Source organism: Sciurus vulgaris (assembly GCF_902686455.1).
Source record: "Sciurus vulgaris genome assembly, chromosome: 15".
Lineage (NCBI taxonomy): Eukaryota > Metazoa > Chordata > Mammalia > Rodentia > Sciuridae > Sciurus > Sciurus vulgaris.
The window spans coordinates 16,098,236-16,121,269 of NC_136476.1; the positions used below are offsets into that span (position 1 = coordinate 16,098,236).

At 40.1% G+C, this 23,034-nt stretch overlaps 1 protein-coding gene across 1 annotated transcript in view; it reads left to right on the forward strand.

The window, feature by feature from the left end:
* Positions 1 to 224: 224 nt before the first annotated feature.
* The window catches only part of CEMIP2 (cell migration inducing hyaluronidase 2), a 125,903-nt gene continuing 103,093 nt past the window's right edge, over positions 225 to 23,034 (forward strand). Inside the window, 2 exon segments of the mRNA XM_079112054.1 lie at positions 225 to 929; positions 20,696 to 21,038. Of these exon segments, the coding sequence (XP_078968180.1) occupies positions 20,708 to 21,038 (331 nt within the window). The 5' untranslated portion in view covers positions 225 to 929; positions 20,696 to 20,707.

Genomic DNA, 23,034 nt, shown 5'->3' on the forward strand with positions numbered 1-23,034 from the left:
TTCAGATTCAGCCGGAGGGGATGGGGGCTCAGTCGAGGGTGATGGGGGACACAGGCTCAGGTTCCGCCGGAGGTGACAGGGGAGCAGTACAAAGCTCAGCTGGGGTGATGAGGGGCTCCGGTTCAGTTCTGAACAGGCCAGATGCGCGCTAACAGCACAGGTAGGAGTCTGCAAGGCGCAGCGGGACGCTGTAGGTGCTCAGTTCGGTCGGCTGTGCGCCAGGGCGTTGTTCCGGCTCGCGGCAGCGAGTGGCGCTGAGCGGGTCGAGTCCGAGCTCACCGCCCTTGGAGGCGGCAGGAGGAGTTCTGCGAGGCCACCGCCTCCTCCCGCCGCAGGCTCCTCCTCTCCCTCCGCCCCCCTCGCTCTCGCTCGTCCGTCCGCCCGCCCAATCCGCAGCCCTCCGCCCAGCAAAGCCGGGCCGCTTGTCTGGCCGGCGGAGGCTGAGCGCGACCCTAGTGAGCCGCGGCGCCCGCCGACCAGGGACAAACGCGACTCCTGGGACGCGCTCTGCTTCGCGCCACCGTCTCTCCCCCTATTGTTTCTGGGACGCTTGGGCCGGCGCCGTCCGGGTCGCGATTCTCCTCCTCTTCCTCCCGGAGGGGAGGGAACGGAGAGAGCCGAGCGTTTGCTCTAGGAGAGCGCAAGCCGAGGCCCCTGCCGCCGGGGCTCCGGGCTGCAGGAGGAGGAGACGGAGGCCGAGGCAGAGGGAAGTGCGCGTCACTCCCCGGAGGAGAGTGTTTCACCTTCAAGAGAGGCTGCGGTTACCAGTTGCGTAAAAGCAGCAGCAGCGGCGGCGGGCGCTGGGGCTCGAGGGGCTCCTTGGCCATGGAGAGGAGATCCGGACCCGACGACGCCAGGAGCTCCGCTCAGTCTCCGCGGATCATTGCGTAGGCACCTGAGTTAACCGACGCTAGGCGGGGGAGGGGAAGGTAAGAAGCGGTAACGCCGGCCCCCCTGCCCCGCCTCCTTTGCTGTCCTAGGAGTCCACCGCGAGGGCGCAGACCCGGTTCTTGCGCACCTTCCCTCTCCCTGGAGGCCTGGCCCGCTTTAGCGTTGGGCATTTCTGCAGAAATGAAAAACATCCTCCTGTTTCCCGCAGCACCCTCCCTCCCTCTGCCGCGCGCCTCCTTTCCCAGTCTTGAGTTGGAAGTAACCAGACTCCCCAGGAGTCAGTTCTTTGCGTAAAGAAAGGGTCCTTGGGAACCGTGCCTTGATTTCTTTCTTTCCTTGTATTTTCTCATTACGTTTACGAGGACGGGAACAATGGATCTTTGAAAGTCTGTGTGAACAGCCTTAAATTTTCTGAAGAGGGCTGGGATTAAACCCCACAGGAAGCCGGCTGCAGCAAAAGGTTGATGGAATGTGCATTGTAGAGTTTCGGCTTCGGTGCGCGCGCGTTTGTGTGTTTGGAGGGGATCTTTGTTTCGTTACTGCACCCCTGGGTTGGTGAGTCCCCCATCTCCCACTTCACTTTGTGTTCCTCAGATAAGATGAGGCTTTAAAATAGCATGCAACTTTGTTTAAAGCTGGAGAATGGCGTTAGCACTGGACCCCACTCTCAGCTTTTCTCTACAGAGTTGGGGGATCTTGGCCAAAGAGGGGCTGTCTCGCTGAGGACCCAAAAAGTGCTGCAGTTACTGCTTGTTACTGCACTTTCAGCAATAAATCCAAGGTCCTGACTTCCCTGGATGCTCTCTGCTGAGGGTTGATGTGTGTCACCAGACCTCTCCCTGGAGCGGAAACAACTCACTTAAATTCTCCACATAAGGTTAGGAAAACAAACTTTGATATATGTCTCCTTTCATCAGCACTTGAGATAAAGACAGAGTGCCCAATAATTTAAGAACTTTAATTCTGCCCACGAGCCTCTCACTACCTTGAGTTCATTCCCCTTGTTTCAGTGTGACAGCATGATGCTATGTTGCCCATTTGCACGTGTTGAGGGTGTGCAGATGTGAGCTCCTTCCAGGGAAAAGTGAGAAGAATTTAAAGAAAGGAGGAGAGGCTTCTGAGCTGAGGGAGGCCTGAATTCCCAGGAAATGACTGCTAAAACCAAATACATATAAAGTAGCTTTATAGTTCTTTGGTTGGGTAGAACAGAGTTGTTAATGTTTATTTGACCGTTGAGGGAAGCTTTCTCTTTTTATAATTGGTCTGGGCATCATGATCTGGTTGGGTGCCCCATTACCTATTCAAAGGGTTCTTCTGAGTTTGTGTTATGATCAAAGCAGAAGAGGGTGCATAAGTATGGTCCTCTACTTAGTAAACATTCGGTGGCACTTTTTGGTGCTTTGTTCTATCTGTGCGTGAAGTGACTCCCCTTGGCTTTCTGTGTGTTTGTACTGGAGGAGCTGGACAGTTTGGAACTTGAAGTCTGTTTTCCATATTTCAATTCAGTCTACCTGGTGCTATTTTATCTGATCTATATGTACTTACATGCTCAGAAAACTAAGATTAGGATTGAACCCTGAGTCCTTCTGCTGTTCGATTATATCAGCCTGTGGATCAGAGAGTAAGCTGAGGACTGGGTGTCTGTGTGCGTGCGTGTGCACATGTGTATGTAAAGGAAGTAGCATCTGTAAATTCTTGCATGGTGCTTGTGTGAAATTTTGGTGTCATGGTTAATTGAGTAAAGTCTCCTTCCTTCATCTAATCATAACCAGTGAATTTCAGAAGTGTCAAAGTCACAGAGTCACAACAGGAAACTTGAATAGCGTAATCATTCTACTAGTTATATTCTAGTAGAATTAACCAAACCTGCCCTCAAACAGCTACCTAGAAAATGAAAGACAAGTGGGGGTAAAGTAGCCTTGTGGGCCATTTTTGAAGTTGAAAGGGTATTACTAGCCATGTGCCTCTGTGCAAGTTTTTGAAATTTAGAAAGATGAATCATGTTTCAGAATGAGAAAACTTTTATCATCACTATCAGATTTACAGCTTGAGACTCATATTTGAAATGCTGCATGTAAATATCTACATTGTAAAGTGTTCTACAAATTTGAGTATTACACCTCCCATCTACCTACCTACCATCCCTCCATCTCCACTGAACTAACAATTATTAATTACCTATTGTAATTAGGTCATGAATTACAATAGACTCGTTTGGAAGGAGTCTCAGCACCTGCGTCATGGAGTGTTCTGTTGGTAGGGAGAGGGACGTGGGTGGAGTGGCTTCTATTGGGGAGCCACATAGCACCAAGATATACCCCATGTTGTGGTTTCTAGCTACCAAGATGAATAATATGTAATTTCTGCTGTTGAAGAAATGAGTATAGCCAGGGAGACAAGGAAATGAATAGTTGGGAGGTCTAATAAGTGTGTAAGGGATTGGGGCACCGCTATGCACATTCTTTTTTTTTTTTTTTTTTGTATCTGTGGTTGAACCCAGGAGTGCTTAACCTCTGGACCATATCACCAGCCATTTTTTTATGTTTTATTTAGAGACAGTGGAGTTTTTAAGTCCCTTGCTAAGTGGCTGAGGCTGACTTTGAATTTGAGATCCTCCTGTCTCAGCCTCCTGAGTTGCTAGGATTACAGGCATGTGCCACTGTGTCTGGCTCATCATGCACAATCTTTAAGAAACCAGAGAAGGAACTGATTGGAAGTGGGGTTAGGGAACAGTTTTTTGAAAAATAAAATTTACTAAATCAAAAAAAAAATGGGACTGTAAACTGGTATCAGGGTGCCATTTTAGAATGTAAAGATTGAAGGGCTTTAAGTCAGACCTGAGTTTCAAACAAGATTTTGACAGTTGCTAACCATTTGCTACTGGGCAAATCCCCTCTGATTTTCTTCATCTGTAAAGTGAGTTTTCAAATGCTTTATGGAATGTTCTGAGGATAAAATTGGATTAAATTTGCTATGTATATGCTAAAATACTGTATAAGCTAGTGCTGTGTGTTACTAAAAGGAGCTTTTAATATGTGTGTGTTTTAAAAGTTATCATTAGATATAAACCATAGCTTGAACTGGTCTTAGCCACAGATTTCCAATTTATTGGCCTTTTGCAGATAGTTTTGAGTTCCCTCCGGAGAAGCAAGTCTTTGGATTTTAGGCTCTAGCTATTGTTATATGGTATTCCTCACCTAGGCAGGGTTCTTCCCATCCCAGACACAGGGAATCTTCTACATTTCATTTGGGTTGTGAGTTTTTTTTTTTTTTTGGTTGTGCTAGGGATTTGAACTCAGGGCCTTGTGCTTGTGAGGCAAGCACTCTACTAACTGAACTATGTCCCCAACCCTTGGTTGTGAGAATTAATTAGAAGGATGAGCTTTCTGGTACAGTGCATCCATGGAGTAAGAAGGGCTTGTCTGAGTTTGTACTGTAACATCCGCTTATCACCCTGCCTCCCAGGCCAAGCTGGCCCTAAATTCCCTCTTACAAGATGCATATGGGAAAGAAAAGAGGAAAAGAAAGCAAGAGAAGCTCTGTATCTGCATTTTTGAGACCGTGAAAATCACCTAATTTTCTCCATTTGTTAAGAGTTATAATTTCCAACTAGATTGTTAAAGGCTGTTCTCTCAATAACAGCAGCTGCTGTCTAGGTGAAATTTGAATCTGTAAGCAATACTTGTTTTAGTTCTCTACTTGAAATAGAATTAAGCTCATCTGACATTTTAATAAATTGCCTTTGATAGAAATCCAAACTCAGATATTTAAACGTTAAATGACTTTTTTGAAGAAAGGGGATGATATGAATGTAAATTGGTTTTCTGAACAATTTTTCATGTGCTGAATCCTAGCATATAGTTCTAGGGGATCTTAAAAATAATATTAAAAGAAGGAAGTTGAGACCTAGAGAGGCTCACTAATTAGGTAAGGTCATATAGTAATTTAATGACTGAGCAGGGACAAGACCTCCTTTGTCTCTATTTCCAGACACCCCGCCCCCTGCCCCCCGCGATATATTCTCATTTATTTCAGTTTAGCTTTGTTAGCAATATAGTTATTTGAATATTTTCATGGTCAAATAGTTTGCATTTGGGCATAGAAACCCATTGCATCCAAGTTAAAGACAGACCCTATATCTTCTTTCCATTTCACAGTACTTACATATAATCTGGTGATCATGGTGGGGTGATGTTACTTGTAATAAATTTCTGTCAAATAAGGAACTAAGTGTAAAAATAATGTTAGCTTTACTTGCATTTTCTGTAAACAGGACCAAGTTTAAAATACTGTAGAAGTGTACTTTTTTCCCTAAGAAGCAAGTTCCTGGAAACATTATTCAGATTTGTGTTGTGAATCATAGGATAAAGGCATACTAGAAATAGTTTGTATGTTCTTTTGTTTTTCCTGTATTTGCTTTGGGAAAGCTTTAGTGTTGATCATCAAGACCTACCTTTAGCAAATATTTTGTTTTATTTCTAAAATGTGCAAGGTCCTGCTGCTTTCTGTGAGCAGAACAAAGATAAATGAGACATGGGGTTTTTATTAAAATACCTCTTAAAAAAGTGAAGCAGACTTGGAAGCTGTAATTATTATCTCCTAACAAATTAGTCCTGTGATCTGTGAAGCAAAACTCTTTGGAAATTGTTATTCTTAGATAAGTCATAAGCAGATTTGTAGCAAGACACATTTTCATTATAGCACGAAGAGTGGTACATCTTTTACATTTATTATATCAGGGCTTCATGTTAGTTTGGACAGTAAGTAAAAGTTTGGCAGCATTTGATGAATTTTATATAATGAAAAATTTGCTGAAAAAAGATCATGGCATTTTTAGCTTTAATGTATTAGAAAAAGAAAAAGGGGGCTTTAACACAGCCTAGAAGGGTTCTTAGGACATTGCTGGTTGAAGAGTTACAATCCACATTGAGCCACTCAGAAAAAAGAATTGCCCTTATTAACTGTGAGTTTGATGTAAGTATCTTAGAACATACAGTTATTCGCCACAAACTAGATGTCTTCATCAGGTTTGTTACCAAATCTCTCTCAAGACTGAAACTCACTGATTTGGAGACTTTCCCCAAATTACTGTCTTGCCCTTTGGAGGCTGCAAGCCTTCTGTTGTCATAATGGCCCAAGCTAATGGTGACTCATTTTCCTGAATAATGAATGGTTTTCACACACAATGAAATTGGAAAATTAATTATTAACATCTTAGGAATTGGCAAGTTTAATTTAGCACTCAGAAAAATGCCCAAGTCCTGTTTCAGAAGGAATGAGAAAAAATGAATCATTTTTTTAAAATGGTGACCAAACAAAGCAAAAAACCCCATATAACATTATTTTTTGAGACCAAGAGTGCCACCACTATAAAATGATCTTTATATTAGAATTAAAAAATTATGCCTCTTGAATGAAAAAGGTGTGACTTTAATTGCTCGATATGTATATACTGATAGCCATTTCCCAGCCAGTGGCATATTCAAGCATAAATAAGTGCTGCTCATGTTGAAGAGCTAGCACTTTGATAGGAAGTAGGATGTATGTGACCACATATTGCTTAAAAGGCCAATTGAGGACTGAATGGCCTTTCAGCACAGTTAATGACATCTTTTGATTCACAACAATTGCTGCTTCCCCAAGGGCCGGCCCTGACTTGGATACTGCCTGTCCTTACTGTATGGGAACTGCTCCCAGTATAGGATCAGCTGGTGGGTAACTTCCCAGCTGCCTGGTTACCATGTGGTCTTAGCTTGACTTTAACCTTCTTGCCTCCTGTTTGTGTTTGTAACAATAGCCTGTCCTGCTTTCAGGTATCCCTGTTTAGATACACAAAGTCCAACCATCGCCATAGTGCTGGGCAGTTGCTTGTTCACAGAGGTCCTGATTTTTGACTCTGGCATCCTTGAGTCTTGGTTAGCAGAAGGCAACCGGTGAGAAGAGTTCATGTGGTCCATTTGTTTAGCCTCGGCTTCACATGCCCTAGGAAGAGGTAAAGACTGGGTTTTGTATTTTGGCTTGAAACTTGCCTTCCAAGAATAGGAAAGACTTTTCGGGTCTATTGTTTCCCTGCCCTATTGGTGTGTTATACAGTGTATTGTTATTTTAGTGGGAGTTTAGTGGTAGATTTTAGTGAGTACTTATAAAGTAAGGAAGTTATCAATAATGGTCTGATGGTACACATTTGGGTTAGTAAATTTGCCAGGACTTTTAGAAAATTTAAACTCACTTCCATTCATAGACATTTAACAAACTCAGGTGATCACCTCTTCAGACCCACCAGACCAGTTTCTTTGTCCCAACGTGCCCTGGAATTTCTCCTTCACTCATGCTGTCTCCCCCGCATCCTCTCAGCACTGGGCTTGGAGTTCTTTGGAGGATTTATAGACTTTTTTTTTTTTTTTCACCACTGTGTCTACATTTTCTAGCAGAGTCCTCAAGAGATTCTCAAAACTAAACTTGTCCCTGTTTGGAAATGTTTTGCTCTCAGTGGCTAAAATTGTATTAAAAATAGTTCTGTATTACAGTTAAAAGAAATGGTCCACTTGAGACCTGGTCCTGCCATTAACAGAATGGATTGAGTGAGCAGCCCTGGATCATTTGAGTTTGGACATCTGATTATTCGTCTAGCCCAGTTTTGGTTTGAAAGGCATGTCAAAACATACTCATTGTGTATTTCCTATTGTCATTGCATTTCAATGCCTGTATATCACTAGATCTTGAACTTTGGTGTGCCTATACTTATTTCTCCAACACATCTCGGCTTTATCCCCCCGCCCCTCCACTTTTCAGTATTCCTCCAACATAACTTTCCTGGCTCTTTCTTCTTGAGAAGTATTTTAAAGCGTTGTCCCTGGCACTCTGTAGAGAATGCAGCCCACAGACAGCTCTGGCCTTTGCTGTAACCTTAATTAAATCAGCCTCCCTCAGGTCAGGCTTTGGCTTTGGTTTGTTCTTTTGAAGGTCAGCTGCAAGGCTGACACATGCCTGCACCACCATTGTGTGCCCTGCCTAGCCATCCGTCACTGTCAGCAGGTTGGAAGCCTCTCTTGTGTCTTACCAGCTGCTGGGCAGGAGGGCCTGGGGGATGGTCTAAGGAGCATGGGGGTGGGGGGAGGACCGAGGAGAGCAGCTTCTCAGTAGAAAGAATTAAGGAGGGAAAGGAATCTGATGAATAATAATAGGGAAAAAGAAACAAGACTGAGCAGAGGACAGATAGGTAAAATGACCCTCTCCCTCAGTGACTAATTTTCCAGAACATCTGGCAGTTTATCTTTTAGTTCTGTTGAAAGACAAAATTACAGCCAATTTACTTATGGATCTGCTGGCCTTTAATTGGAAATCCATGAATGGTACAGCCTCCATGCACTAAAATAGGAGAGCTCCTGACCAGGCAGAGGCAGAACAGTGGGAACAAGAAAACAGCAATAGAAAAAAACTGATTGGTTAACATCGCGTTACTGCAGGTTACTTTTTTTTTTTTTTTTTTGTATAAGAGTTAGTTAAAGCAGGAGGGACTTACATGTTCCACTAACTGGAGGAAATTGGAATCTCCTGTTTTCAGGGAAAAATTGGTTTATCTTAGGATCTTACATGAAATCCTACAGATTTCTGAATGAAAGTGGAATTCATTTTTCAACAATCTCTTCCACGTAACTGTATGTATCAACTTAGCATTTATGCTGAATTTCTTTGTTTTAGAAAAAGTATTTTATTCTGTCCACGTTGGAAGTAGATTGGGTACTACATCATATTCTTCTACACTGTATAAAAAGACCCTCTCAAAAAGCTCTTTGTTTATAGAAAATCTACGTAATAGATTAAGTATATTATCTTCATGAGAAAATTGGTCACACTTAAATATTTATTTGAAAAATCGACAAATTAATGGGCAACTTTGCTAAGTTTATTTCTTGTCTCCTTCCTTCCTTCCTTCCTTCCTTGGGGATTGAACCCGGGGCTTCACACCTGTTAGGTAAGTACTCTACCACTGAGTTATATCCCTAGCTCTTTTTAAAGGAATTTTAAATTTTGAGACTTAGGTCTCACTAAGTTGTCCATACTAGCCTCCAACCCAAGATCCTGCTATCTTGGCCTCCCAAGTAGCTGGGATTACAGGCATATGTCACCACACATGGCCTGTTTATTTCTGTTGAACAGTTTTATACAATCAAGATATTGAACTCATGTTTATCAACAGACATAATCTAAATCTAAAACAAAACTAAATGAAATACCTACCTTGCCCACCAAAACAAATGAAAAACAAAACCAAAACTAAAACCCCCAAACTGAAAATCACCTTGTTATTCTCTGTTATGCCTTTTTTTAAGTAAGTTGGGAATGTGGATTCATTAACTAGAAATTTAAGGCTGTTAGGAACTGTTTAAATATTTTATTGGCTCAGAAGTACTAATAATAAAATCCATGATTTGTTTTCATGATAATTCACACATACCTTGTTTCTGAAATGTTTTACTTTTTGGTTCATGTTTTTACTTTTTGGGCATACCAGTCAGTATGTTGTAAAGATCTTAATGAAAGGAAAAGTTTTCTTGGCCAAATTTTGATCTGTTATATCTGAACTGTTGTAAAGCAAAGTCTGGAACTTGTGGAATTTACCCATGGATTGAATACTGTTTTAAAATTATGTCCTTGATATAAAAAAAAAGAAAAGAATAAATTAGATCACCCTAGCTTCTTGTCTATTCTTCATGCCTAAACTATCCATTAAAAATAAATTCTCATAAGCTGGGTGTGGTAGTGCACTTCTATAATTCCAGTGACTCTGGAGGCTGAGGCAGGAAGATCACAAGTTCAAGGCCATCCTCAGCATTTACTGAGACTCCGTCTCAAAGTGAAAAATAAAAAAGAACTGGTAAAGCACTCCTGGGTTCAAACCCCTGTACCCTCTCCCCATCCCAAGAAAAGTTCTCATAAAAAGTGTAGGTGGGATTAAAAGGAATTTAAATAAGTCAGAATAATTGGATTTTCATTAAGTGTTCAATATAGGACCAGTCTGCATGTTTTGACACTGGCCTTGGGACCCCTCTGCCTTGGGCTGAAAGAACTGTTGATTTGGGGACTGATGATATAGCCTGTGGGCAAGTGTCCTCAACTACTCCAGTAAGTGATAATTATAGGGTAGTGAATTTGTTTTGCATATTGGCATCTCAGCCTTAGACCATTAGAACCCAGCCCTTCTAAAGAACTCTCACTAGTTCTGAATTACTGCTGCAGCCTCCATATTCAAAAGACTTTCCTTTCAAACAGTCTTTCTTGGCTGTCAGCTTAACAATATAAAGTGGCTGGAATGTTTTCCTTATTTTCTGTGTGCCTACTGCATTTCATAGTGTGTGGTTAAACCATTGAAAAAAATTATAAAAGGCTAAACTTGTCCAGGTAGTTTACCACTCTTTATCTAACTTTCCTGTCTGCAGTTGTTATTACACTTTTTAGTCACCAATTAGATTTTGTATTTGTTTGAAGTAATGTTCTTAATTTCTACCACATCAGAGACACTCATAGAGATTAGTTAAATTTCTCAGAGCCTGAAGAATGTTGAAGAAGGATTAAATGGGAAGTTTCAGTTTATGTGTGTGTGGGGTAGGGGGAGGGAGGAACAGAGGAATCTTGTAGTTTAACAGATTGGGAGTATACTTACACAAAATCAAACATCTCTGAATGAGAGTGCATTTTATTTTTTTCAGCTGTAAGGCCCCCAAAAAAGGGCCCCCAACTCTGTCCCATGGATGGACGGCAACCCCAATCAACCGCAGGAGGCGTCACTTGATGCAAACCGCAAGAGGTGTTTATTCCAGCGCGCTGGGACCCAACTCCAGGAGTCGAGTCCCTAGCAGAAAATCTTGTAGGTTTATAAAGGCAGAAACCACACATCGGGAGGAGTCACACATGAAAGGGGGAAAAGGGGGGACAAAGCTGCCGGGAAATTTCAAAGGGGGGTCTGGGTTTGCTGATAACATACAACATGTTTCACAATGTTTTACAATAGGGCGTAGATTCTGGTCAATAGTTTCTGGTAATCATTCTGTTTGATCACTATCTGGCTATCTGGCTCAATTTATCCTTTTATTCTCTGTTTGGGGCTGTTTCTTGGAACAGCTTTAAGGGCTTTGTTTCCATTCCTGGGAGGGTGACCTTAGGGAGTTGAGATGACTGGGAGGGTGACCTTAGGGAGTTAAGATAACTGGGAGGGTAACCTCAGACAGCTTAAAAAAATGTCCATTCTTTCATTTCCCCATTTTCTTTTCTGGTAAGTTCTAATCATGGAACTTCTGTCTCTATATACTCTTCTCCAAAGCTATTTCCTTGGCGGAGGGACTGGTATTGTTGCCTAAGCATTAGTACCTGTACAGCACTTATTCTTTCCCTGATGAAGGTGACTAGGCGATTTCAGGCAGGCAAGAGCCGAGGGGGCGGGCAACCAATTAGCAGCCCCTTGTTTGCAGTCCTTGATAAACAGTCCTTGATAAAGGCAGGTAAATTTGGTAATCAATGGCCTCCGGAGATCCTTGACATTCCATTCTTCCAGGGGCAGTCTCCAACTTGCAGAGGCAAATGACCTCATGGTTTCATTTCCTCGATTTGACCCGATCCCCTATTTCTACACTAACTACCTATTCCCAATTCTGGCTTCATTCCCCCCTTTAGCTTTAGGAACCCATAACTGCTTGTTAAGAAAATGAAAAGGGGCGTCGGTCATTCTGGCTGCTTCGAAGCTGAATGGGGGCAGCGAGGGGCAAGCAGTTTGGAGTTCCTTCTTTTTAAAAAATCGGGTCAATCGAGGGGTCCCAGGAAGAAGCCTGGTTGGAGAAGAGCAGGTTGTAAAGTCGTCTGGGGGTGGCTGCTTCTATGATAGAAGAACAAAAAGACATGAGTACTGAAATGAGATTAGCACAAAGTAAATGTTGCAGCATCTGAAATATGCCACTGAGTATCATGAAAATGACAGAAGTTAATCTCTCACCAGGAGGTGGAAGAACTGAGAAATTGTTCCCATAACTAGGCCTAGCAAAGGCTGGAGAGAACAAGGCCTTTATTTGGGGACTTTAACATTGCCATAGATGTCCCCAAAAAATATAGTTAAGCTACTTAATGTCATCTGATTTTGTAAAATATCCCTTTATTGGTATAACCTGTGTTTAGTAGAGATCTCTATACTTCTGTTACTTAGAAATAGATAATCATACTGGCAAACATAGATTAAGTCTACCTGTGTAGCTTAGGAAGGTCTGCAGGCCTTAAACTGACTAAAAACTTCTGACTCTGGCAGTTTCTCTGATAGTTATCAGGCTACATCTAAAGTTACATTTAACTATTATTTCCTTTAAATGCCCAAGAATGGCTATACTTTGGTTTTAACTGTTTTGCTGGGTGTCTAAGATCAAGCTGGTCAAATTGACCTGGTTCCTGTCTTGTTAAAGAGTCAGCTGAGTCCCACAGGGGTCACTCGTACAGAACTTAAGAGCGGCTCCTTAGCTCCACCAGTGACTTTGGTTAGGCAGGGTCTCTTGATGGGGTGACTTCCTTTAGAAACATCAAGGGATGTTTCCCCTTTTCCATGACCCTCCTCTGCAGCAGATGCACTGGATGATTTTTCATCCTCTAGTCAACAATCTCCTTGATCAGGAGGTTGTGTGACCCAGAGTTGCAACGCTCCTTAGAGAAGTTCTCTTATTCCCTGGGTTCAGGCTAATGTTGAGGGCAAGACCCAAATATGGACTTTTCTTGACCTCTGTATTTAACTCCAATTTCTAAGTTTGATCTTAATTATCCAGCAAGCCAGTCTCACCAGTCATAAATTAAGAGTAATGGGCTTTAACTTTAATGTCCATAACTTTACAGTTATTTACCCTTTTATCTAACTGGAGTCTGCATTAGTACTGGAAGTTACCACTATCTATTCTATAGGTGATGGCTTATTATCACAAGTTACCTAGGTTGTATATTCTTGAAGCAGCTACTTCTGCAAAACATTAACAGGTAACAGTTTTACAAAATGAAATTAGCAAGAGTAAAAATATATTCAGCTTGTATAATAGCTATCTTGAATTTTGATTGAGAACTATATTCTATCCCCTATTTGAGATCACAGTACTTTTACAACAAGAACCAATCTTTTGACTATAACTTTAAATAAGCTGAAGTCTGGCTTATTTTGGAGTCACTCTAACATGCAGTAAGGTGGGAGGCAGAGCCTTATCTCAGGTAAGGCAGGGCTCTTTACAGATCTTAAGTGTTCTAATTCTGATGTTGATCTTTGCTTCTTCCTTAAATATCATTAAGTAGTTTACATATACTGTTTCCTGAGTCTATATAAACTTTATAATTAACACAATTTAACATAGTATCTAAAACATGAATCAAAGAAAGGCTGAAAGAACTTTTGTTATTTCCACAATCCGAGAGTGCTGGGACTCGAACCCAGGCCTCCCGCTTGAGAGTCAGGAACTCTACGTACGAGATGAGCTAAATGGCCTGCACTGAGAGAGCTTTTAACTTTCCTTTTGTGATTAAATGGCAAAATGTTTTCATGTTTCTTTCATGTTTCACAATATTAACCTTTAAACAATCAGACTCTAATGTTTAGAAATACATTTACATTTGAAATTCTTTATCCCAGTGTAAAAAGTAACAAATTTTACACATACCCTATTGATAGCAGGTCCTATAATAGAACATTAAATGATAGAAATAAATCCCCAATAAAATTTACTCTTTATAAGATTAAGATTACCATTACAGACAAGTTTAATCTGGAGGATAGCAGAGCTTAATAAATTAGTTGCTTTAAAAACTTGTGGTCCTGAAAAATATGAACACATTTAATATACAACTAGTGACCATTTCACAAATACCTTGACACTTTTATCTTACCAAATTGAGTTTTTAAAGAGAAATGTATACTCTGTAACAAAGTACAATACTCTATAATAGTTGTTTAATCATAATTGTATACACCCCAATTTTTAAGACTAATTGTTCTAAAGAATAAAACTTAATAGACACAAAGTTAAGAGTAAATTAGTGTTTCAAATCCTTGTCATTTTACCATGTCATTCTACCATATAGATTAAACTTTGGTTTATATCAGAACGTTAGTATTTCACCTTAGGAAAAACCTTCAATAGTTTTAGCTGTCTCACATACATATAACCAACTTAGTTACACACAAACTTGTTGAAACTTGCCCTTTACTTACATAGACTTTCTTAGCACTTACTTAGACCCTCATGTATTTCATCACACAAGCACTTTCTTACCCAGAAACATTTCCTTTTTCCTTTTACTAAATATATTTCCATACCCAGAACCTTTTATTTTCTCTTTCCTACTCGTTGACCCCTTTTTGTTCACATTCTGAAACAACTCTTATGAAATTTCTGAATTTAGATAAATTACTCTATTTTAATAAGATTAAATATTCTGTTGTTTATAGTACTCTAATTGAAACACAGTTGAAACTTTTGGGACCCTTTGTATATAGAATTGCACTTGTTAGGACATACTCTTAGTAACCTTGTTTTTAGTTTAGTGATGACACAAAGCAAGTTTAAACCCTTTTATTTACCAACCTATGAAAACACCAATAATGTTTAAGTATGATACCCCATGGAATTCAAGGAGTTAAAAGTACTCGATGTTATTTGACAATTAGCATTTTAACTTTGTAAATTAATCAGATATCTCTACAAACACATTAGAGTAATCCCATACATGTTAACTCTAATTCACTTATTCTGTAAAAACCAAGATATCAGACAAGTGTTCTGTACAGTATTTGCTGTCTCTTTCCTGTTGAAAAGTCCTAGAAACAATTGATATTAGACATTTTATTAACATCAATATTTTATTAGCTTGACCACCTAGAGACTTGCAAGTTATTTTCAAAGACATTTTACTCTTATTAGTTTACCCAATTTGAACCTTTTTAAATCACGTGAATTAAAAGTATCTGGATCCATTTTTAAATCTTAATTTTAGGAGCGCTCAGTTTTGATACAGACAAAACATGACATCAGACAGCACAACATACAAATAACACAAAATCAAGCCCTTGTAACTTTATAGGTGAATCTCCATTGCAGTGTAACAGATATTCAAAAACTCTAGTTGAATAAAAAATAGAACTGATCAAAAAATCATGAGCTCAAAAAAACATATAATTAAAAATATAGCATTTACTTTGCTGGAGTTTTAAAGACTCTTTTTACCTTTTCTTTCCCTGGGTTTGAGACCAGTCTCCTACTGAGCCTTTAGGCTTCTTTTATTTATATTTCAATGCAAGCCTGGACTGAGATCTGGAAGGATCTAACAGGTTTTAACAGAAACTCTGTGTCTAAGGCATTTTAGCCATCTCATCAGGACAGGTTGGATGTTAAAATTATGAGACCTTATTTTTCATTACTTTTGAGACTGAAGCTACTTTGCTAAGTTACCCTTTAGGGCTGTTGGGAGGGGGAGTCCAGAGAAGGAACCTTTGGGGTCCACCCGAGAGTAGCCCGGGCCCAGAACCCCCCAGTTGTTCCAACCCTTCCTCCACCTCCGCCACAAACACACAACAGAACCAGATACAGACAGGCGCCAATCTCTGATCCACCAATTGAACCCCATCAGCGCCCTTACCGACGGAGACTACCAGGCGTCCCTGGCTCTCCTTCCACCCTTAGGGCGTCCCCCAGGGCTGCAACCTGTGGCCCCCCAGGCACGTCTACCGGCCACTGTCCGGCCCCTCTCACGAGTCACCGAACGGCTGCCACCGAAACCGAAAGCGCGTTCACAGAACCAGACCAACTAACAAAACACAAGACAAAGACAGACAACTTCGGGGTACCCCTTCTTACCTCCAAGGTCGACTCCGCGGATGAGGGGGGGCCGTCTTATCCCGGACGAGCCCCCAAATGTAAGGCCCCCAAAAAAGGGCCCCCAACTCTGTCCCATGGATGGACGGCAACCCCAATCAACCGCAGGAGGCGTCACTTGATGCAAACCGCAAGAGGTGTTTATTCCAGCGCGCTGGGACCCAACTCCAGGAGTCGAGTCCCTAGCAGAAAATCTTGTAGGTTTATAAAGGCAGAAACCACACATCGGGAGGAGTCACACATGAAAGGGGGAAAAGGGGGGACAAAGCTGCCGGGAAATTTCAAAGGGGGGTCTGGGTTTGCTGATAACATACAACATGTTTCACAATGTTTTACAATAGGGCGTAGATTCTGGTCAATAGTTTCTGGTAATCATTCTGTTTGATCACTATCTGGCTATCTGGCTCAATTTATCCTTTTATTCTCTGTTTGGGGCTGTTTCTTGGAACAGCTTTAAGGGCTTTGTTTCCATTCCTGGGAGGGTGACCTTAGGGAGTTGAGATGACTGGGAGGGTGACCTTAGGGAGTTAAGATAACTGGGAGGGTAACCTCAGACAGCTTAAAAAAATGTCCATTCTTTCACAGCCATCTGTCAATTTTCTCCCAAATATGAATAAACACGCGCGCGCACACACACACGTGCGCGTGCCTATAGTATTATGTTGAATTCTTTTGCAGGAATTTGTTATCTGAGTTCAACAACCACTTACTGAGTACCTCCTACGTGTAATATCCTATGAGTACACCAAGACAAGAAAGACCTCACCCTGGTCTCAAGAGGCAAATTGTTCACTGCAGGAGTTTGGGCAAGTACATAAATGGAACCTAAGGCGTCCAGTAGTGAGATCCTCTTAGAGTTTGAAGCACAATACAGAGAAGAGGGGACACAGGAAATGTTGAGAAGGCCTTGTAAAAGGGACGGTGCAGAATTGAAAACTTTGAATGAGAGTATCTCAAGATTTTTTTCAAAATCACGCCCCCTTTTCCGATTTTTTTTAAATCTTTAATGTTATTGAAATTTAAAAATAGTTTGCATTCTGTGATTACTTATTATAATTTATTGTAAAATAAATTAATTGAATGCTCTTACCAACTGTATATGTCCTTCCTACCTCAAGCTGTTATTTGAGGTAAGGTACTCTTTATCCAAGAAAAGAATTTTATTTGAAATAATAATGTTTTTAAGCTTTTTTGGGGGGACAGCTGAGAATTAGACAAAAGTACTAGGTACTTCTTTGACTGTTTTCCTTATATATGTATATCTTTTTAGTCTGTGATGTTTTCATAGTCTTAGTCATTTCTTCAATTAACTACTTCATATATTTGCCTAACTTGCCTCTGTAAATTTTTAAATTTTATTTTTGTGGTTTTGGGGTTGGAACCTGGGCAGGTGCTCTGCTTTGGAGCTATGGCCTCCATCTTGCCCATGTGACCGGTTAATTGCCTGTTAACTTGTTTGATGTATAACAAGCGTTTTGAACTACCACTTTTTGTTTTCCAGTAAATACTCACAAAATAATCCTTTCAAGGAATATCTAAATGCCCCCAAAATTGTGCTTTTCAAAACTAGGGAATGCATTTCCAATTTCAATATGAATAACTTGGATCATCTCCCTTTTTGGATTATCTGTTTTATTTTAGGGGTTATCATAGCTGTAATACCCCTAAAATGTTTTGTAAAATATGCTAGATCCCTTCTACATAGGTTGTTCTTTCCACTACAAGTACAACCCTTTAAAAACCAGCATATAATGCAAACACACACACCGCATCGAAGTGAAATTGGTCAGTGTAAAATTGAATTGGTGCATAATGTTTGCACTAAAGCCTTGAAGGCCAGAGGATGTTCTTCATTGTCTTTCCCCTGGTAGTTCCCTTCTTTGTTTTTATGATGCCAAATTCAAATGCTGCAAGTAGTATTAACAACTTTACATATTAGGCAGCGATTGGAGACAGCCTGAGAACCTACACACCATTTCAATGATATTTCCTTGGCTAGTTTTCCTCTGCCTGCGAAACAGTTGATTCAAAATGGAATGTAGGAGTTATATTTCTTGAGAATACTCAAGCTTTTGTAAGTCCCCCAGTTTCACCCCAATCCTCTGACCGCAGAGACTCACAGTTGCTTACTGAATGAGTGAAATGGCATGTTTTTCCATGAACAATTTATGTCTGTAACTAGTAACTAATATACTTTAAATCGATTCATAATATTATGCCCCAAGTAAACCCATATGTGTAAAAGGAAATTTTAAAGTATTGCATCTTACATTCTTAAAAATCTTAAATTGAGGGGGGTATCTACTTAAAACATGATTTTTTTCTTTGCTTTTTTTCTAAGCTATGATTGCCAACAATATGTTAATTTCTAGGAAAAGAATACTTGTACATTTGCATGTTTTTCAGTGAGATAGAGCTAATGGACTCAGATTGTATTTCTAGTTATCATCTAACCGCTTTTAGCTTGGGGTAGTCACTATCTGAATTTTCATCCTGGGTTGCCATTTTGTAACCTTGAGGACACAGATTATTCTCGGTGTACCAGTGAGCCCCGCTCACTGCCTTTTAATTTTTCTTGGGTACATCTGGTGACACATTATCTCACACAAAAGGACCCTCCAGCCTGTTAAGTAGTAACAACCTTTCTCACCCCTAAACAATGAGGTATCAGAGGATTGCAGCCTGAGAAACAAAGGATTCCCGCTCCCTTTCAGAGAAGATTATGGCCCTAATTCCCTCCCCTTCTGAAAGATTGGCACTCAGGAATATCTAGTTTAGTCCTTGCTTTGTTAATTGAGGATCATAAGGAGGCTCTTTGTTATGCTCTTTCTTTTCTTCCAGCAGGATGTATCCATTATTTTGGTCTCTTGCCTGGTACATTCAGCAATTTCTTCAATAGCACCTTGAATGGTGGTGTTTTTCTTTTGTTGGGAAGCATAAGCTTTATTTAAATAATTACTTTTGTTCACAAATCGAACACCACAAAGCTAGTGTTTTCCACAGATGCACTGATTCTAGAACATTATTTGCCCCATGTAAAATCAGCATCAATTGTGGATTAGATTTCTTTTCTGTCCCCATTAATTTTCAGGTCCTTTGAATCCTGGGAATGCTTATTTGTGGCTTCTCTAATGACTGTTTTGTGTTTGATGGGGTTTGTGGATGCTTTAGAGCATTTGGAAGGCACTCATTACTAGAATCTTGTTCATTGTTTGGCAGATGAGGTGGATTAATTGTAAGGGTATTGAATGAAGTCAGGTGATGCTGAGATGCTCTAGTTAAGGAAGGGACATAGTGGAAGAGGACAAACATCATGTTCCTAAAGCCCTTGAGCACATCTTATTTATCCACTCATTGCAACAAAACAGTATATGGTTTAACTAGTTCTTCTGCCCTCCCTCCCTCCTTTCCTTTACAAATTAACAAAACTTCATTCAAAACCTGCGTGTGATCACTGTAAACATAAGAAAATTAAAAAAAAAAGAATTTCCCTTTGTGTGTGTCAGTTTTTCCTAAATAAAAACGAACTGAGTACTGTATAGGCTAGTGAACTTCTACATGAAAAATTCCTGACAAGATTAACATGCCCTTCCATGCTCCGCAAGGTTCTGATCACATTTTTAGAAAAATGCATTCTTTAAAGTTACTGCCTCTCAATTGTTTAGAAAGATGCAGTGTATAACTTGACAGCCTGAACTACAGAGTCAGAGTACCTGGGTTTAAGTCTTGGTTGTCTGCATTTGTTGTGTGATGTTTGGGAAAGCTTATTAACCTTTCTAGGTCTCTCTCTCTCTCTCTCTCTCTCTCTCTCTCTCTCTCTCTCTCTCTCTTTTTTTTCCCACAGGCAAAATGGATAATGGTACCTACTCGTAGATTGGTTGTATGCAGTCTCTTAAATAAGTTAATAACACATAAGGTGTTTAGAACAGTGTTTGGTAGTAATTGCTTGTTAGCTGTTTTTCTTTTTAAAATCACCTAAACCATAATATTTGAATGTCTTCTTTTTTAAGGAAAAAATTCAGGATTTAAATAAGATAGACGTTAGGCTTTCCGACCGATTGAATTCAGAGTCTATAGTGAAGTGAGAATAAGGTAGAAATACTGAAATTGCTTAACCTCAAGATAAATCTAGTAGGAAAATTCACCTATCTATTGGAACTTTCTAGGGCCACTTATGGCCCTCATAGTATACTTGGACTTTTTAGTTTAAAGAACTCTGCATAGTAATATGCTAAGTGTGATCAGCTGCTTCAGTGTCACTAAGATGCCTTTATAAAAAAAAAAGTAAAATCCAGAGCCCTTTTTGCATCATTTGGGCCACAATCACAGGGGCAGAGAGCCCAGGAATCTACATTTTTAACAAGCTTTCCTGGTGGTTCTTAGGCATAATAAAAATTGAGAACAGCTGGTGAGAGCAGTTGGCTCTAGAGGCTTGCTAGATTCACTTGGGGAACATTTAAAAGATACAGATGCTCGGATCCTGGCTTAGCCATCTGATTTAATTGTTTTGGGGTGTGGCCTGGGCATTAGCGTTATCAGGTGATTAAAATGTGCAGCTGGAGTGGAGAAGTGGTGGCATTAGAAGACAATTAGTGAAGGTGATTGTTGACATAATTTATTATATCAGGGCTGTAAGCTTACTTGAGATTTTCAAAAAGTCATTACAGTGGTTACCAGGGCCTGGGGATTGAATAGGGAATTATTTAATGGGTATGAAGTTTTTGTTTGGGATGATGAAAAAGTCCAGGAAAGGGATGATGGTGGTGGTCACACAACTTTGTAAATATGTTTAATGCCACTGAACTTAAAAATGGTTAAATGGCAAGTTTTATATTATGTATATTTTGCCACAATAAAAAAATGCTTTAAAGACATTACAATTTATGTATTCGGAACTGTATTGTTATTTTTTCTTTTCACAGTGACAGGGTATCATGTATGCCACTGATTCCAGGGGACACTCCCCTGCTTTCCTACAAACTCAGAACGGAAACAGCCATCGTTCACCTGGTTATGTTCCAGGGAAGGTCGTTCCCCTCCGTCCCCCACCTCCTCCAAAGAGCCAAGCTTCAGCCAAGTTTACCTCCATCCGACAAGAAGCACAGCCAGCCTTTGCATTCTCACCTGAAGAACAGCAAACACAAAGAGCAAGCCGGAAGCAGAAGCGACACAAGAATACTTTCATTTGCTTTGCTATAACTAGTTTGTCATTTTTTGTTGCACTTGGAGTCATTTTAGGAATATCCTCAAAATATGCCCCAGATGGTAAGAGTGTGTGTGTGTGTGTGCATGTGTGTGTATGCTGTGCATGAAGAACACATTCCCAAAGAAGAAAGGAGGACATATTAGAATAATGTTTGAAAACTTTTATTTCCATAAGTTGGCTGTAGCTAGCCAAGACTGGGTCAGGCATTATGGGGTGTAACTTGTTATGAATGAGAACAGTTGTTTAAGGAATCCATTGGAAATTATAAATTTCAAGGATTTGCTTTTCCCTGTTGTTTTTCCACTTGGTCCTGGTGCTCAAGTTGTTCTTGGAATCTCTCTTTTGGAAATGCTTTTAAGAATCTTTACTGGATTCTTATGGGAGCACAATTTCAATCTTTGTGGTAGTATGATTTTTGGACTACCAAAAGTATTTTTTTGTCATAAATGTGATAAACTGGATTTCATTTTTTAAAAAATGAGTGATTAAAAATAATAACAACTTGTTTGTGGTTTGGAATGAGCTTGGCAGACTGTTCCAAAGGAGGAACTTCAAATATTTCTTGGTTATATGCAGTGTACATCCTTAAAGTGTCATGAGGATATGTAAATTCTGACACATTTGAAAAAAGAAATCATCCATTACTTCATCGTTAAATATCATGCAGGGAGGTTGTAATTTCTTGATGGTCTTTGCTTTTGGAGGAACCATATTAGCAATTCAATAGTAATATATTTACTTTGAATGGTTTTGAAGAAGTTTGTTGTAATTTGGCTTTGATATAATACCAACAGAGAACTGCTTGTAAAGAAACCCCTATATCTGTCTAAAACTCAGAGGGCCCAGGGCTGTGACTGAGAGTATCAGACCATTTCAACCTGGCTTGGGTGCCTTAGTTGTCTACTTTTTGTTTTTTTTTAAAACAAAGTCTATGATAGATTCCCCCCACCCCCTTTGGTTAAATTAGATGCTTCCTTACCTGGATCTAACAGCCGAGGGACATTTTATCATTCATAAGACTTAAAAATATTATTTTATTTAGTTTTCATGGATGCTTTAGGGTCCCAGAGCCAAAACTTCTGAGAGGATAGATGGGAAAGGAGATGTTTATATCAACATCTTTGTTGACCAAAGCAGTAGACTGTATTACAACTTTGTAACATTGATTTCCATTATATGCAGTATTGACTTTCTCTCTCCTTCTCCCAGCAGAATAAGCAAGTTCACTGCTGCTGTTTCATACTTCCCAAGTTATCTGCAGTAAAGGGATGCTAGACTAGTGGGAATCAGAGCTGAAATCTGTGGCTTTCCTTGGTATTTTCAAGTCCATTGAAGATGTTGAATTGCTGATGTGGTTCCTTGAGTCAACATTCTTTAGTTTTATATTTTGGCAATATAAATACAGATTATCCGTGGAAAGATCTGGTATGCTGAAAAATTTCAGCCTTGGCATTTTGCTGTTCCAAATGCACTTACTACTGTAAAAGTGGGTAGCTGGGAAATGGGGTGGCTGAGCTGTTTTTCACTGTTGTCTCATTAAGTGACTTTTACTGGAAGGGAAAAGATTGGAATTTTTGTGATGATACTAATGAAGTGCTTTCCTGGGAAATAATTTTAAATGAGGAATTATGTAACTGTTTCAGTGAACTCCAGATTTCAAAAGATGGGATTTCCCTCTCTGTAGCTGAGAATGGTGCTTGTTACATGGAACATAAATGAACTATTTTTCTTTTGTACTGAAGATTGAACCCAGGGACACTGCCACTAATTTATATCCTCAGCCTTTTCGTATTTTGAAACTAGGTCTTACAAAGTTTCTTAGGGCTTCATTAAATTGCTGAGACTGGTGTTGAACTTGTAATCCTCCTGTCTCAGCCTCCTGAGTTGCCAGGATTTCAGGCATGTGCCTTCATGCCTGGCAACATTTGCTTCTTATATAACACCATGGAGAATTCTAGTTAGATATTTTATGGGAGGGAGAGGGTGGGTTGAAGCAAAATTCAAGAAATTCTTAGTAATATGTCAGAAAAAAATGAGAAATTTCTTATTTCCTTA